The sequence below is a fragment of the Microchirus variegatus genome, assembly GCF_963457635.1.
Source record: "Microchirus variegatus genome assembly, chromosome: 16".
In the NCBI taxonomy this organism is placed as follows: Eukaryota; Metazoa; Chordata; class Actinopteri; order Pleuronectiformes; family Soleidae; genus Microchirus; species Microchirus variegatus.
The window spans coordinates 13567568-13584450 of NC_139817.1; the positions used below are offsets into that span (position 1 = coordinate 13567568).

A 16883-nucleotide genomic window follows, 5' to 3' on the forward strand; every position below is an offset into this window, starting at 1 on the left:
AAAGAGCATGAGGTATTTCTGTTTTAAGTCCACAGCTTCTTTTTTTTTTTTCTTCTTCTCTTGTTGTTGACTGGGCACCATTTTCTGACATTTTACGGCGATACTGAGCTGAAGGCACTTTTCACTGTGGTATATTTGGACTTACTGGCCTCTTTATTAGGTACACAGGACACTTCTTCTGCTGCAATAGACCAACATCTCTTTTTTCAGATGCTTCTATGTGAAGTCTGGAGATGGCTGTGCAGGAAAATCCTAGTAGATGAGCAGTTTTTGAAAAAAAAAAAACTTGACTAGCCTGCGTGGCACTTTGCGTAACGTAAATCACCTTTTGCCCCCATTCTGATGCTGGATTTGAACTTCAGCAGGTTATTTTGACCACGTCTACACTACCGTTCAAAAGATCGTGGGTCACCTATACAATTTTGTTGTGTTTTCCATTAAAACTCACACTTTTATTCATCAAAAGAGTTGCAAAATGAATAGAAAATATAGTCTTAGATTACAAATAATGACTTTTATTCAAAATAATAATTGAAGAACCAGCAAAACTATTCAGCTGTGCTAACAGAATTGCACACGGGTTTTCAAGGGTTCTCTAATCATCCAAAACCAGACGCTTGCAGCTAGAATAGTCATTTACCACATTAACAATGTATAGGGTGTATTTCTGCTTCATTTAATGTTATATTCATTGAAAAAAAGTGAATTTTCTTCAAAAAATAAGGACATTTCTAAGTGAAAGTAATGCGTTGAAAGGCATTACTCAGCTCTACCTAATAAAGTGGCTGCTGAGTGTATCTGGAACGATGGGTGATACGTGTTCGGAACAAGGAACCCTGTACAATCCATTCAGATAGACGCTGGCTCACATACACACACATACATGCTGAACAGAGTCATTACACTGCAGCCTATTTATGATTCTAAAGCTTTTGGAAGGTTATTTTTTTTTCTTTTATATTGTTCCAAATTATGTAAATATTGTCCTGCCAATGAAACACGCAATCTCAAAGATATTGAGTAATGAGGCTGGGTTGTATTAATACAGGGGGAAACTGTAGTAGGTGTGAGGCTTTGAGATGTGCTTACAAAGGTTTCTTGCGAAAATGTTGACTTTGTTAACAGGCACTTGAGTCAAACTCGTCTGACCTGCAAAAGCCATTTGTTTCACTTTAGTTAGCTTTATTCTGGCATCTACAGTGCAGGAGCACATTGTTCTTTTATAAAGTAGATCCTTTTTTGTTGTTGTTGTTTTTCACCACTTTTCAAAGACCTCCTGACCCCCACAAAACACAATTTAAGACTTTAGCATTACAACTCAACTCGGAAAACATTTAAGCTGCAGTGTATAGTTATTGTACGTCATAACTCGTTTCTGTGCTTCTGTCAAAGTCAATTCATCCTTTCATTTGCCTGTGTGCAAAGTCGTTTCATTAGCATTTCTGGTTAATTTCACATCATTTTCTCATCAATTTCTAATTCAATGAAATAACCCAACATTTTGTGCATGTTTTAGATTGCTTTAAGGTTTCATTATACTATATATAAACTTATATTCCGTTGATGTTTTGAACTTTAACACAGATTGAGCTAAGAATGACATTCGGCCACCACTGCCGTTCACTTGAAGAATGTTCAATAAAACCCATTAACCCGCCCGGTTTTTTTCGCTCCGTCTTCCTCTCATTCACCATTTCCTGAAGGAAACTATTTGTCCCTTTAGTTGCTAAACACTTCACTAAGCTCACAAGCTAGTCGTTAACTTTATCCGTCCATCGTTTGGTGTCAGTTTGATGGCGGTGGTGAGAGTGAAGCAACGCAGTAAAGCTGAGAGCCATAAAAGCAAAACAACCATGATGAAGCTGCTCTAAAACGCTGTCTGAAAACAATGAGGATTTGCCACTTTTTTTCCCCGATACATTTGATCCAATTTGAATGTTGTTTTTTTTCAAAGTTATAAGTTTCAATGGTGCAGGTGCTGATTTGAACAGACCACCAAAGTGGTTAGATATACATTACCATTCAAAAGTTTGGCGTCACTTAAAAATGTCCTTATTTTTTAAGGAAAAGCACTTTTATTTCAATGAATATAACATTTAATGAATCAAAAATACACTCTATACATTGTTAATGTGTTAAACGAATATTCCAGCTGCAAACGTCTGTTTTTTAATGGAATATGTACATAGGTGTATCGAGGCCCATTTTCACAACATCTCTCCAGTGTTCTAATGGTACATTGTGTTTGCTGATTGCGTTAGAAGGCTATTGGATGATTAGAAAACCCTTGAAAAACCGTGTGAAATTATGTTAGCTGAAAACAGTTTTTGCTGGTTCTTTGACTGAAAGAATAAAAATCATTATTTCTAATCTTGTCAATGTCTTGACTATATTTTCAATTCATTGTGCAACTCTCTTGATGAATAAAAGTGTGACTTTTAATGGAAAACACAAAAAAACATGTATTTGTATAAATATACACATTTATTTTACTTAAAAAGCGGGATCAATGTGTTAATATAATGCTGATCATTTTAGTTTAGTGACAAACTTGCAATGAATTTGGCCTTTGCACTCTTTCCCTTAAGTCTTTCTATGCCCTAAAGCGAACCGTTGGTCGCCATAAATGTTTATTTTTAATACGACCAAGCCATTTTTTTCCCGTTCACCTTACCAAACACATTTCCATTCTTCCTTGCCCAGATGGATCAAACTACCACAAGCAATAAGTTCCAGAAATCTTCCAAATGATTCCTTTCCTTATTCCTTTCTTGGAAAGCATTCAGTTTCAGCCATCGTTTGGTGAACTCGAGGCCTGTGCCAAATTGTTGTCTGCCCTGGGGGCTTGATGCCACAACCTGGTTAATACCACTGCAGAAACCACTCTACTTTGTGTTTTTATGGACAAGCGTCACTGCAACTGTATTTCAAGTAGGCCGGCTAATGAGCTTTTTAACCATCTCCATATGGACGTGCTCTAACGTCTAGACGGTGCTGCTGTAGCGGTGGCAAAGCAGCAGTGTGCTGACTGTGCCGTACTCTGCACCTCTGCACACATAATCCTTCCCCACAAGCAGCAGAGTTAAACGAAGGACAAGCCTTCGGTTGCTGTTGGAGACCCATAATGGGTGATTGTTTACCGCACAGCGAACAATTGCAGCACAAAATCCGGGGACGCGAAGATGATGAGGAACACACTGTTCGTGCACATTTACATATGGAGACGACGTGTGATAATCAGCACGGCCCAAAGTGCTGCATTTGCATTCTGACTGCTGTATATATATATATATATATATATTTTTTTTTTTAACTTTGCCATTGCACCTCCACCCTCCACTGGCGGAGTGGCAATAAACCTGTGTACATCTCACTCAGTGAATTATCTTGCCTTGTCGTCTCATGATAGGTCTTGAAAGTGCAGACCCAGGAGAAATACGGCATTTTGTTTATGTGCAGATTAATAATGCTCGAATAAGTTTGATAAAAGCATCGTCTATCTGAGTTGTGGCTGTCTGGAATTGATGCAAATGCAAAGTCCAAGTAAGCTTTTTAAAAAAAAATGTAATTTGCACCTTTTTGTTACTTTTGTTGTTGTTTTTATTTTTATTTTTTTAAAGGGAAACTACCACTACAAGACGGAAGACGCTCTCAGTTTTCACACGAGGTGATATAACTCACCTTTGCACGTGTCAGGACAGACCAAGCAATGACAAATTGATGCTCATCTATTTAGTGGCAAGTTCTTGACTTCATAAAAGGTCCGACAGCGACGACACGCCAATGTGTGACCCGTGTTTGTCTGATGAGCAGCACAACACTGCATAAATGATCTCGGAGAGCAGAAACGGCGACAAATGAGCTTTAACTGCTCGGGTTGACCTCGTTCATGGCTCACCAGATTCTGAAGTCCACTTTCAGATCCATCTGCGTGGAGTATGTGAAGAACCAGTGTTGATCAAGAAGCTGTGCTTTAATTTGTACTTCTTGACTATTATTTATTTATTAATTATTATTATCTGTCTGGATAGTCTACTATACGTCACCTTGGTCAGCCCTCAATCAGACGCTGTTTGACGAAGCCGACCGCCATTCAAGCGACGGCAAGGTTGTAATTTGCACATTTACACTACACATTTAGTCAGAGAGGAAATATAATCATATCCTTCCTCTTACGTTCTGTTGCTCTACAGCTGAAAGCTATGACTAATAAATGATCTAGAGCCTGGAAACCAGAAGATAAAGCGACGGAGTGAAGAGTTGGTGAGGTAGGAATGGAATACACAAACTGTATGTGAGCTGTATTTATGTACAGTTTGTATATCATAACGTAGTGACACGTGTGCACTCAGGAGAGATAATTCAATCACAAATGTGGAAGTAGGACACAGCTTACTACAAAATACAAAAAAATACATGCACAGTTTAATCAAGCTAAGACCGTAGTCAGACTAAGACAGGCAATCGGACAATTTGCCAAATCCGAGTGAGAAAACCGATTTATTGGCAGTGTACGTCTGATTCTGCCTCAGAAGGCGACGTTGTATCGCTATTGAATCAGTTTCCTGTTGACCTTTACGTCACAGAAAAACAAAACGGTGAAAGACGAGATTGATCGTTTTTGTGGTTCTGTACCTGCTGCGCATGTTAATTGTGATACAAATTAGATCGAGCATGGCTCTCGTGGTTGCTGTGTTGTCCGAAGTGAATCGTATTATCCAGATGTGTTAGTCCGACTAAGACTAGCTCAATTTTAGTTGTACTAACGTGTTTACATAACATTAAGAAAATCAAATTATTGTCTCAGTCCGACTAAAATCTGAGATTTAAAATGCATGCAAACGTGTGTTTACATCAGCAACATTCTTGCGCTGCACACAATTGTGGTAGTAAAGCAAAAAACGAGATGGACAGGTTAGAGTACGACTGAAAACTAGTGCTGGACACGTTAACGGCATCAACCGTTAGCTGCGTTAGTTCCTTTAGCACCGTTGGGGCGCCGACAGTCGAACTGGAGCGGTCTGTTTATTAAACGAAAAGAGCAGAGCTACAAATAACCAGCGTACCTCTGTACTGTGTATGTGTGCCTCTGTTTTTAAAGTTAAGCGTTACTTTAGAGACTCGTTTTAACAATCGGGAATCTTTTTCCGGTCAGTCGCCATGGAAGCGTGTCATACATTGTGCCTTAACGTTGATGCCGTTAACGTGCCCAGCACTACAAAGAAGTGCCCATGAAAAGGTGAATTGTATTCCTAAAAAACTGGTTGTACAGCAGTTTGGCAAAATAATTTTTCTTGTCCCTGTCTGGCCCTGTACTGCCACTGTATACAAACACTCCCTCAGTCAGGTCTGATAGTATTTCTTGACAGAGCTGGTATTCAAATGCAGCATACAAATAATGTTACAAGAAAAATCCCCAAAAGCTACACACTGCAGCTCTTATATTAATTTCATATGCAATACAATTTCTGTCTTTCTCAGCAAAATGTCATTCTTTAAAAAAAAAAAAAATTTACTCATCACATCGGGAGTTGATACTCCAATACACACAATGACGGATTCTCTATTTTTAGTGTCCATATATACTATGCCACTGTTTCACTGCCCTTACATGCTAAGCGCATATAACTGACAGCTGTCACAAGCATTAGCACAGATTAAGCCTGATTTAAGGGAATGTATACATTGTCTGTAATCTGTGATATTCTCTTTTAAAAGTAACAAACAACACCTCAGTGTTTGCTACTCCAACCCCACCACCCCAGAAACCGGCTGCACGCCACGTTTTCATGGAATCACTGGAAAAAATTCAACCTAGCACGAGTTTGTAGGTAGCACAGGATTATACTCTTAAGGGCTTTAATGGGCATTCTGTAACGGCATTATATTTAGAAAGGGGCTACTGCCTTACAAGGTTCGGCCTACTGTCATGGAATCCTATTGTCACTGCAGCTTTGCACAACCACTTTCATTTCACTGTCATCTCTCTGGGCCATTCAGAAATTCTTTTTGATTCGCTAATCCCGGTTTTCGCTTGAATGTATTAACATCAGTGACTCTTGTGTAAATCAGTTTTCTCTCCAGAAAAAAAAAGAAGAAGAAGAAAGACGAGTGAAACGCATTTAGGTTTCACTTAAGAACAGTCACAGATTAATCTGGGTGCATTAATGGATTATCTGACAATGTTTTTTCTCTCTCTCCCCCCTCATTGGACTTGCACATGGATGACGCAGTGGGATTATTGTACAACACTGAGACCACTTTTTCCTCCAAACACAAGTGACACGGCCATGGAGGCGCAGTGCAGCCACAGCTTTAGTTTGATCATACTCGGGGGTCTTTGTGTGACATATCATAAAACCTAAAAGACCCTGACACATATTTTACATATTCCACTGCTTTCATTAAATATTAACTTTGAGCTTTATTTTACCCATGTCATCAGGCTGCTACTCTTAGACCATACACCACAGATGACAAGAGTGGGGATGCCGGTACGAATGTGGATAATCCTAAAAGTGTCATTTGTTGTTACAACTCTTAAACTGCAGTTTAGCACAACAGGTGAGATTACTTTACTTCTGGGGGACCCTGTTTCTCACTATCTGTTTTAAATTTCTTGGTATTTTGATATTAATTTATTGAATATATTGCAAATGAGTTGCATTCTATGGATTTCATTTTGGCATCAAAACACAAAATTCTCATCAATCCCTCAATTCCTCGGTCAAAACTGGCTTTTTCTACGTTTTAGACTGATTGAACTTTTCTGTGGGATTTGAAGAACAGTTCAGGAGCTCTGTGACATGGACCAATGATAGTTTGAGTTTAAAATGGGATGTTGACCTGTTTTGAAAGGAAGAGATATTGTGATGCTCAATTATTCCTCATTATCAATTTTTTGAATATATTTCAAATGAGTTACATTAACTTGAAATTCTATAATTCTATGGGTTTAATTTTGTATCTAAGGATAGATGTTTGGCATCAAAACGCAAAATTCAACTCGTGATTCGACCAGAAGATTCTTGGATTATGGCATCTAACTCATCAATCCCTCATCGAAACTTGCTTTTTCTATGTTTTAGACTGATTTAACTTTTCTGTGGGATTTGAAGAACAGTTCAGGAACTCTGTGACATGAACCATGATGGATGGTTTGGATTTAGGATGGGATGTTGACGCTGTGGACCATTTAATCTAGGAATAAGGAAGAGATATTGTGATGCTCAATTACTGGCGGGCAACATATCCAGGGAAGCACACTAAACTTTTTTTTTTTTTTTGATCGTTCCATGCCCTGAGGGCTGTAATGGTGGACGCCAAGACTATACTAAAACAATTGAAGTCAATGTTCTTGCATAATAGAAGAGGAACAGCAAATTACCTAATGTGAGTGTCTTTCACTTTTTATTTTCTTTTTCTTTTTCCCCCCCCCTTTCTAGTCTGTACATGGTGTACCAATCTGGAAGGATGCTAACTGCAAGACGTTATGTCATCAATTCTATCTTCAGCACTCATGATGCTTTACTGAGATAGAGTCACAGTCTGATCTTAGGTGAAGAATGTAATTACAGGACTGGAGAAGTCTTTCACCTCCTGTCATGATCCTTTGACACCATGGTGGGGTTGTGTTTCCATTTCCCTCCAGTGTCGACGTCTGATGCCTCACCAAATTGTATTAAAAGTTTGCAAGCCAGTGATATTTTCAGGGATACATTACGGCGTTGGTTTGGACCTGGCCCGCGTCTCCTTTTGAGAAGATTTGAACCCGCGGTTCATGTGAAACCGCGGGTTCATGTGTGACTTTTTCGAGGTCAAACACCTTTTTCAATATGTCATTTCCCACTACTCCAAAACACAAAAGGAAGTATGTGGCCTAAAGTGGCAACACCATACAAAGAAGAAAGCAAATATTTAATGTTTGTTCTCTCTGCCCTTTATTGTAGGTGGAAAGTTTTGGCTGTCTAAACACACATTTACGACAAACGACCGCGGGAGAGAACGGAGAGCAAAAAAAAAACGCACACACACTGGCATTCCAGCCGACTGTGTCTACGAGGGAAAAAAAAAAAAGAAGCCATTACAGCTACGGTCACTCTCTTTTCTGTGTCAAAATGTTCTCAGAGCAACAGTAACATTAACCAAAGGATTGTTTTACTTTCACTCCACAGCTGTGACGAAGGCTTTGTCACCGGTCTGAAAGGATTACGAACCTTGGTTGGAGAGTGTGGTTTTGAAATTCAAATCCATCTAAGGTGACATGTCGGTAAACACGAGGGTGTGTGAAACAACCTGAAGCCCACAAATCTCTGACATTTTTCTTTAAAAAACACTGAAAAAAAAGTGGTTCACAAACACCTAAGTGACTTCATTTCCTTCAAAATAAAGCAAATAAGTGGTCTCCATACGACTTGCTTACTTTATTTTGAAAAAAAACTTCAATTTATTTGGGTAAAAGTTTGTTTATTTTTTCAGTAAAAGTACAAGATGTTAAATGTCCCTTAAAGACATCCATGCAGGATTAAATAAAGTCAGATTGAGATGGCCAGATGTTATGCACCGGTACAGAAGTGCACTTTATTGTCATATTGTGGTTTAAAAAAAAATAAAAAATAAAAATAATCAAACTATGCCTTTTAAAGTGGAAGGAGAGAGGACATATAATTTATCAAATTAAGTAAAGAAGGGGCAGTAACTGCTGCGGCTTTGTCACTGTGCCATATGTTTTGATCTACTTTATTTTGAGAAGACTTTAATGAGAAACATGATTTTGACAGGAACAGTTGGGTCTACCTTACAATACGTCATACTTTGCCAAACTTTTTTCTTTTTTTTTTCTTTTGGAAAGTCTTCCTTTTGGCGAAAAGAAAAAAGAAAAAGAGAGAGAAATGAGTAGCACAATAGTTTATTTTTCACATTACATAAAAAACACATGTTGTTTTTGTGTGTGTGTGTGTGTGTGTGTGTGTGTGAATGTTCTTATTTGCTGATTGAACAGCGTGGATGTCTAAATCAAAAATGTGGCACAGTGTCTCATGTCATCATTGTGCTTCTTTTTTCTTTTTTTTTTTTTGTAAACATGCACAGAGCACAGCTCCTTCCCTCCACTAATTCCTTCCCTGCTTTGCATCTGGACGAAAGTGAGCGCCAGTATCCATGACTGAAAATGAAATCAAGTGTGGAGCGGAGCTTCTCTTTCAGCTGAAGGTATCACACTCTGGAATTATTCTTTTTTTCTTTCTTTTTTTTTTTTTTTCTTTTTTAAAATCTGCTCAGACTTCTTCTTTCTCGCTTGTGGTCCTCCTTCCTGCATGTGCTCGCTGCTGCTGGTGGAAGTGTTGGATTGTTTAAATTGTAACCGCTAGAGGGATACACACACATATACGCCCTCCAAACTCCGTAAACACCATCCCATCACTGTGCGCCACACAGAGAATTACCGTCAGTGAGAGTTGCCTACCTGTGTGACTTCCCACTTTGAAAAAAACAGAAAGAAAAGAGAGGAAAAAAAAAAAAAAAACACACAGCCCCGGAACATTTGAAACATGAGTTGTTCTTAAAAAATACTTAGAGAGCAACTGCCTCTATAGCGGACGACGTTGCTCCCGACTCCTCCAAGTGTATCTGCTCCAGGCAATCAATGAGGACCGCGATGCTGACTTCTGCAGCTCTCTGCCCCTCTGTCTCTCTCTCTCGCCTTAACCAGATATTGTAGTTGCATTTTCAACTTTTGTGCAGGCACACAGGCACAGCAAGGGAAGTTTGGATTTTTTTTCTTCTTCTTATTCTTCTTATTCTTCTTGGGGTTTGTTTTTTTTTTTTCCCCCATCACAATTTGCCTCTCTTGTTTCCTCTTTAATAAATATGAGAGGTGGCTTTCTTGCCACTTTTCTTTGGAATTTAATATGTGCCATTTCTGGTGCTGTTTTACGGGTAGGATAAGGAAACAACAAAAAGGTGTGACAAGAGCTTGGCGGACAACTGTGGATTTCTGCGAGTAGGCTAACTCTCACCGTCCAAAGGGGATGAGGGGGGCATCGGCCGGACCCCCCTCTTGATTGATTACTATTAGTCATCCCTTTGGCTAAATGGGACCCATTCAAAAGGCACCGTGGAACAAATACATGAATCAAATATTCCCTGAATGTCTCAAGAGTAGTTTTGCTTAAGTGAGGGGGTCGTGGCTTAGCAATATAAAGAGGGGGAAGCAGGATAGGTTTATGGGTTTATTTTTTGACAGTTTCTAGCTTTGACATTTTACCGCTATAAAAAAGGAGAGAAGAGGAAAAAAAGAAAAACTCAAGAGGATTCCAAAGAGGAGAACATTTGTGGACATTTTTTTCTTCTACTTATTCATTTTTTCCCTCCATTCATTATTTTAAATAGTATTATTATTTTTTTTTATTATTATTAATAATATTTTTTGCTGTTTTTTCTCCCGAACAATGAAACTTTGGACATCTCCCTGGGTGTCTTGCCTGGTGATTCTCATCTTGTGTTTTGGATCAGAGTGCGGGACAGCCCGGGGACTGGGGAGATCCAAGAGGGAGTTGGTGCGCATTAGGGAGGCGAAAGCCACCGTACCGGGGGCTTGTGCCACGCGTCTGCCCCGGGGCAAACGCTCTCTCGCCGGCTTGGAGCGACGGGTGCTGCGCCAGCATCGGCGCTCCTCGCACGCGGAGGAAACCTCTCCAGACCGGAGGAAAGCTGTCTATTTCACCGGCAGAGGAGACCAGCTGCGGCTGAAGCCCGGCGTGGAGATACCCAGAGGCAATTTCACTCTGGAGATGTGGATCAAACCCGAGGGAGGTCAACGATCACCGACAGTGATTGCAGGTAGGATAAAGTCAACGCATCCTCCATCCTGTTGTCACCACAACACTTTACACGATCCAAAACTGATGGAGAAGTAAACACGTGAATGTGCAGTGTTTTATTCTTAATGTCATGCTGTGTGTGTGTGCGTGTGCGTGTGTGTGTGTCAGAGAAAGCAACATGCAGTTTCAGCTGAGTTGAAAATGAGTTCATTTATCAGACTAGACAATGATGTAATGCTCCCAAAAGTACAGCGCACATTTTAGTGCAGTGCAAACGCAGGGTCACCGAAGATCTGGATTATGTTGAAGTTTTGCGCTGCAACCTGATGTTTTGTTGTAATCCCACGGATTTATTTGATTTGATTTCCACTTTAATGAAAGGGTTTACGCGCGTGTGCGGGTCATTATGATAGAATCTCAGTGAGGAGGACGCGGGCAGCAGATGTAGGCTACTGCATCAACTGACCGGCAGCTGATGTCACTGTGCGTAAAATGTAATTTTTCTCTGAGCCGACTCGGCTATTTTAAAACTATGATGTAATTGCCAAAACTTTGTGAGCGAGCACGTCACGTCGGGCACAATCGGGAGAGATATCGCTGTGCGCGTGCGTGTGAAGAAGCGCTCAAAGTGCGCAGCAAGCTCTCTTGTGTGTGTGTGTGTCCCTCCACCCCACCACCCCTGATATACACCTTTGGATTGGCTACCGGAGTTACGAGACATGACCGAGAGAACCAGGGTTTCCCTCTCTCTCTCTCCTGAGCGAAAATGTCCTGCTCGTGGCTGCGCTGCATGTCCTCGTGTTGTCTTCAGCTCCGTGTCCGCTTATCGCAGAGACATTTACGCGTAACCATACTGCTATATTCACAGGGGGAGTGTGTGTAGTTTAAGGCAGAATCAGATGGCGGTGATGCATGCTCTGTCCACTGACTACGCAGAGGAGGATGCACAGATTCCCTGCCGGTGTTATAGAGATGAGGCGAGGAGGAGACACTGAGCAGTTGTGTCTCTTTTACGCACGCCTTTACGTCCGACTTAGTCTGCAGCCATGTGTGAAAAGAGCACCAGGAACTTATCATTAATACTGCCCTTTATCGTATGTTTTATTTTGTGCATTACAGTATAGAACAGTCATTCTTTTCGATGCTTTTTCTTGCCGATAGGGAGCGTTGCTCCACACAGCCCACAGTTGTGCAGATGGCTGTCTTTTTACTGAACTGAATTGAACTCGGTCTTGTGCCAGTCTGAACTGTTTGGGGACTTATCCAAACCATATGAGTAAATTTACTTGGTACTTTGCTTTATATCTGTCTGGCACTCTCAAAACAGTCCGTGCGCACGCGCGCATGTGTCTACAGAGATGCAGTGCACTTTGAGGTAGGACTAGCCAAATGGCAGGGACATGCTCTGCAAAGCCAATCCCTTGTGAGACTCTACAATGGGGGGGTGAGAGGGTCTGTTGTGACCTGAGTGACTCTTAGATTTTCTGGGAATGGACACAAATACAGGAACATCTGTACAGTATAATTCAATCTGGTACAATAACAAAAGACAAAAAAATAAATGAGCAACACATTGACTGCAGATTGGAATAAACACCTCTGCGATACGATCTTGACATGAAATGTACATCGGGGGCTTTACAGATGTTGTAATGGATCACATCATTTTGTACAGGTGTTGTTGTTGTAGTGCACGCCCCTCCAGTGTGCTGGCTTCCATGTGACGGGGGGAGAGACTGCAGTTCATGTAAAATCTTTAAGATTTGATCCATGTGTGCACTAATCAGTGAGCTGGAGAGGGGTCCAGAAGAGAACAAATATGATGATCAAACAAATTCAATAAAGCCTAATCTTTTAAATCCAATTCAGAATTCAAAAATCCCAGTGCTCCCCCAAAACACTCCAACCCCTTGTTTTGATCCCTGCACAGGGTTGTTTTTAGTTGCTGGTTTTTTTTTATTGTCTTGTTGTGTTGTTTTTGATCATAACTTCCTTTTCATTCTTTATTGCCTTATATAACCTAAGCGCTTATATTTGGGTCTGTGCAAAACTCAAATTAACCAGTCTTAATGTCTTCTTTAAAAACAGAGTTTGAAGCTGACATTAGATATATGAAGAGTGTGATATATCATAAATAAAGTTGACATTTATCATTGCCGACCATTTGTCGCCAGTGTTTCCTCACTGAGGTATAGAGCAGATGATATGGATTTGTCTTGCGTAACCACTTTAAGGTGGAAACGGAACGCTCACGGATCAATAGCTGCTATTTTAATATTCGACAAATGATTGATTAAACCGTCATTTAAAATATGCGTGGATTTCGTCTCTGCGTCCCTTAATACGAGCCATATGACGACTACACACGTTTCCTGTGACAGTCCTGCAGGGCCACAATTGATCCCAGACGCATATATGTACTCGTGTGCACACACAGGCGCACGATCGGAACATCAAGTCCTTTCTCCGAATGTTATGCAAACTTTGTTGTGCCCTATTAGCCCTTGTATCCGGGTCACGTTACAGTGTCCCGCATCAAAGGAAGAGGAAAAATAAATCACACAACGGATTGGAGGATCTCGTCCATAACCTTCTGCGGACAATTATAAGCAGACGTTGGCAGGTAATTGCTGTGATAACAGTAATACCTTGGTGCCATTATCAAGTGTCCTAATAAACACTCATAAAATATAGATGCTTGTATACTTTTTTTCCCCTGTTTTCATGATAGTCAAAAGTTCAAAAACATGAGTCGTTAATCATCTGGCTTTTGGAATTGTAAAAAAAAATATATATATTTCCTGTCAACTCAATACAGTTATTTTATAATCCACACTCAGGTAATTCACATGTGGGTGAATGAAACTAATATTAATGGAAGTTACAGTGCAGATAAAGTGCAAAAAATAAACACGTTTGAATGCATCTGGTGCATATGTCAAGCAACATAATCAATAATCAATATCTTTGTTATGGTTCAAGGATAATTTTATTTTTGTTTGTTAAATATCTATGGAATTTCTCTCTCAGGTAACTTTGGCGGTCACTTTCATATGACTATGAAAAGTACTTTTCTTTGACCTTTAAGAGCCTCAAAGAACAGCCCAAATGTAAACAGAGTCGTCATTGTTCCTTTCCTCTCTGCATTTTATCAAGTCCCTGTGACATTTTTCTTTGTCTGTGCATACATATATGTAACTATATATATATATATATATATATGCTCTTCTTTTTTCCTGAGTGTGTTTTTCTTAGCGGAAATGGCAAGTGAGAGGAAGGTTGAACCTGGCATGCACAGCTCTCCACTGTAGTGCACACGCACACGCACACACACACTCACACACGCATGCAGATCCCTCCGTATGTGTGCGTTTGTATATCTTTCTGAGTGGATACAAATGTCTACTTCAGTGTTTCAATTTGTTGCTGCCCATGTGTGGGCGTGTATATCTGTATCAGTATGTGCGTACATGTACACGTGTGTGTGTGTGTGTGTGTGTGTAGGCGTGCTAATGTGAGCCCAAGCAGTCGCAGAGCCGGAGTCTGGAAAAGTGTAGTGTGTTAGATTAATTGAGCATGGCAGAATTATGACAGCTGTTTACACTAGGAGCCCTATGAGCATTTTAGCACACCTTTTAGCCTTGAGTGCATTAGCTGACAGATGGAAGGCTTTTTCCTTCCAGTGTAGTGGAAAGCTTGAAAATGTCACCTACCAAAAAGACTGACCTTGACGCTGAACTCAGCCCTCGCTCTTTGAACATTAGTCTGCCGCAATACTAAGTTAATGAATGCATAGTGGAGCGTTCGTCTAATTAGAAACAGGTCAAAGTTAACAACATGTTCATGCAGTCACCATTACCCAGTCACTTACTGCAAGCTGAGGGTAGCGCTAATCGATGGGGGGAACAAAGACATCTGAAGTGGACAAGTGCGCTGCAGCAAAGATGTGACCATCACTGTGATGATCAGCTTATAATTTCACGCCATGCTTAAGACAGAAGAGACACGTATGAAGGACATTTAGACACATTTAGTGCAGATCCTGGAAGCAACAGTAAAAGACACTTCATGTCTGATGTATGTTATATGACATCAACTATCTCTTCATGGATAGATATATTACAGCCTGAAAGTGGTATCCTAGAATTTTAATCACGGTGGAGTACACACTCCCCTCCTTTCCCCCTAGATCACCAGTGAACACAGAGTCAATCACATGCTGAGATGGACATTATGAGGCATGACAAAGTGCTTTGGAACCTTTGGACACTTTTGATGGGGGACTGTCTGGATTTATGCAACACGAAAAAATACACGCACACTCACAGACGTGATGTTGTCTGCCTGCGCACGTACCTTAACAAGCGCTAAACAAACAAACAGGTAGCATTCAGAGATCCCCTAAGAAGTGAAAACACATTACCATGCTGAAGCTGGCTGACAGAGTCCAAGTGAAACAGGAAAAAGGTGTTTTGGTGCCTCTACAAAAACAAGGACTTAGCAGAAAACTAGCCTTTTCTGGCTACCCTGCTGGCAAGGAACATTTGCACAAGTAACTTTAAATGCACTCAGTGTTCACAAAAAAAAAACCTATACCAACACATTTCCATGGGGTCTCCCTTAGCTAAACATGCACTTCCACCCAATTTCCAGGACAGAATTCCCTTAGATATTAAACATATATCATGTTGCATTTCTTGCTCTCTTATCTTTACTACATGTTAAGCCTCTTTGTAAAAAAAAACTGCATTACATATTATGATCAGATTGTATACAGTTAAAACATATTAGCATACAGACTTAGCTATTAGCATTGTGGATTATACAGACATTCACACCTGGAGAAACACATATTAATTGACTTTTTTCCCATTCTTTCCCCAGGCCTATACGACAAGTGTTTCTATGCCTCCAGTGACCGTGGCTGGCTGCTTGGTATCCAGGCAGTTAGTGAAAATGGAAACCGTGACCCCCGATTCTTCTTCTCCCTTAAAACTGACCGTGCCCACAAAGTGACCTCCATCCACTCCAATGCTCGCTACATACCCAACCAGTGGGCACATGTGGCAGTCACATATGACTGCGTATACATGAAGCTCTTCGTCAATGGCGCCCAAGTGGCCGTCAGTCGGGAACAGTCGGGTGAAGTTTTTAGTCCTTTGACCAAAAAGTGCAAAGTCCTGATGACTGGGGGAAATGCACTGAATCATAATTACAGGGGAGCAGTGGAAAATGTGGCTCTATGGAGACAGGCCAGAGGGCAGAGGCAGATTATCAGGGATATGCAGGGCCACGAAGACCCCCACGATCTACCTCAGCTGGTCATTCGTGAAACGTTTCAGCACCCAGGCCGGAAGTGGCTGACTGTAAAAGATGGTAGCTTTCCTCAGCCTGAGCACGCAGGAAGTGGCCGATTGGGGTTACTGGGTGGCGGTGGATTTGGAAGTGCTGATGGATTATTAGACACAACGCTCGAACCCCCAGCTTGTGGCCAAACTGTTTGTGACAATGTCGAGGTTATCAAGAACTACAACCAACTGTGGAAATTCCGCCGGCCTAAGAAAGTGCGATACCGTGTCATAAATATATGGGACGAAGCTCAGACGAGGCCTACTGTATCAGACCACCAAATCAGCCTGCAGCACCAACGGCTAAATGAAGCCTTTAGCCCCTACAATATCACCTGGGAGCTCAGCATTCACAACGTGACCAATTCCTCCCTTCGTCACCGACTGATTCTAGCTAACTGTGATATCAGCAAAGTCGGTGATGATGTCTGTGACCCAGAATGCAACCATCCTCTAACAGGCTATGACGCAGGAGACTGCATGTCTGGGCACCGGAGCCGCTGTCCTGAACACAAACAGGGTAATGGCGTATGTGACCCTGAATGTAATTGGGAAAACTTCTTCTATGACCTTGGCGACTGCTGTAATCCCAATGTGACGGATGTGACCAAGACGTGCTTCAACCGCTCCTCTCCGCACAAGTAAGTTTGCACGTTATAATGTTTTTCCCTTACTGGTAATCGTCTTTGGTTGCTGTTTTATAAACTTAAATTGA

The 16883-nt window shown here is 41.0% G+C and overlaps 1 protein-coding gene across 1 annotated transcript in view; it reads left to right on the top strand.

Moving 5' to 3' along the window:
• Window positions 1-10448: 10448 nt before the first annotated feature.
• pappaa (pregnancy-associated plasma protein A, pappalysin 1a) overlaps window positions 10449-16883 on the top strand; it is a gene marked incomplete at both ends in the record, with an annotated part of 81059 nt that continues 74624 nt past the window's right edge. Inside the window, 2 exons of the mRNA XM_083902231.1 lie at window positions 10449-10839; window positions 15705-16809. Coding sequence (XP_083758357.1) covers window positions 10449-10839; window positions 15705-16809 — 1496 coding nt within the window. The remainder of the gene's footprint in view (window positions 10840-15704; window positions 16810-16883) is intronic.